Source organism: Atta colombica, unplaced genomic scaffold, assembly GCF_001594045.1.
Source record: "Atta colombica isolate Treedump-2 unplaced genomic scaffold, Acol1.0 scaffold39, whole genome shotgun sequence".
NCBI lineage: Eukaryota > Metazoa > Arthropoda > Insecta > Hymenoptera > Formicidae > Atta > Atta colombica.
In genome coordinates this window covers 675,543-676,445 of record NW_017259498.1, presented here as the reverse complement: position 1 = coordinate 676,445, position 903 = coordinate 675,543, and the positions used below count along the sequence as shown (strand labels likewise).

Below are 903 nucleotides of genomic sequence, written 5' to 3'. Positions count from 1 at the left end.
CACACACACACACACACATATATATATATATATATATAAGAATCAATATTGGACATATAGATAAATATCCAATATTGATTCTTATCCATAACCCTCTTATTGTATTGTAATTGTCTCATTTAAATGATTTAAAAGTCTAATTTCATTTTCTTTTATTAATTATTATGTTATGTTATGATCTTCAAGACAATAGAGAAAAAAGCTTGCTGCTTACTTAGCTCCCGCGTCGTGGCGGGCCTCCTACGTTTGGCGACATCCGTCATGAAATAAGAATAATCCATTTCTCTGCACTGTGTATGTATATTTGTTCGATTAAATGTCCGATAAATCAGCCGCCAAATTGTTATTGATTATATGTAAAGTCAGATACGTTGTTGATTATCTTTCTGCACACAATCACAATTGACACAGTATTATTAATAGATTGATCATTATTGATTGTCAGTGATATCTCAACTGTAATTTGAAAAATTTAAATAAACGCTCCGTTCGCTAACTCTCTTCTTCACTTTATATGATATGTTTCCTGAAAGATAAACATGAATCAGATAAACTTATCAAGAGACATTTTCTAAAGTGAAGCTCAGGTTATCCCCGTCAATACTGACGGCGCGCTCGGCTATGCCTGCTTTTATATTTAGCGATAACGTTGGTTGCGTCAGAAAAACATTTCTTATACAAAAAAAGAACGATTTACATATAGAATACTAACTATTACTACTAACTAACTAAATAGTTCCTGATTATGCTTAACGATTCAATATTGTGACTTGTGGTGGTTACTGATCGAAGAGATTATATTGGAACGTACCAATAAGTATATATCTGAAATATTTCAATTGCATACAAGGATTTATAAGTATAACTAAATATAAATGATTAAAGAAAATTATGGAAATATCT

The 903-nt window shown here is 30.7% G+C and overlaps 1 protein-coding gene across 1 annotated transcript in view; it reads right to left on the bottom strand.

The window, feature by feature from the left end:
• Positions 1-588, bottom strand: part of LOC108691089 (kynurenine/alpha-aminoadipate aminotransferase, mitochondrial-like) — a 7,710-nt gene extending 7,122 nt beyond the window's left edge. The window contains exon 1 of the mRNA XM_018198726.1: positions 215-588. Within this exon, the coding sequence (XP_018054215.1) occupies positions 215-281 (67 nt within the window). The 5' untranslated portion in view covers positions 282-588. The remainder of the gene's footprint in view (positions 1-214) is intronic.
• Between the last annotated feature and the right edge of the window lie 315 nt (positions 589-903).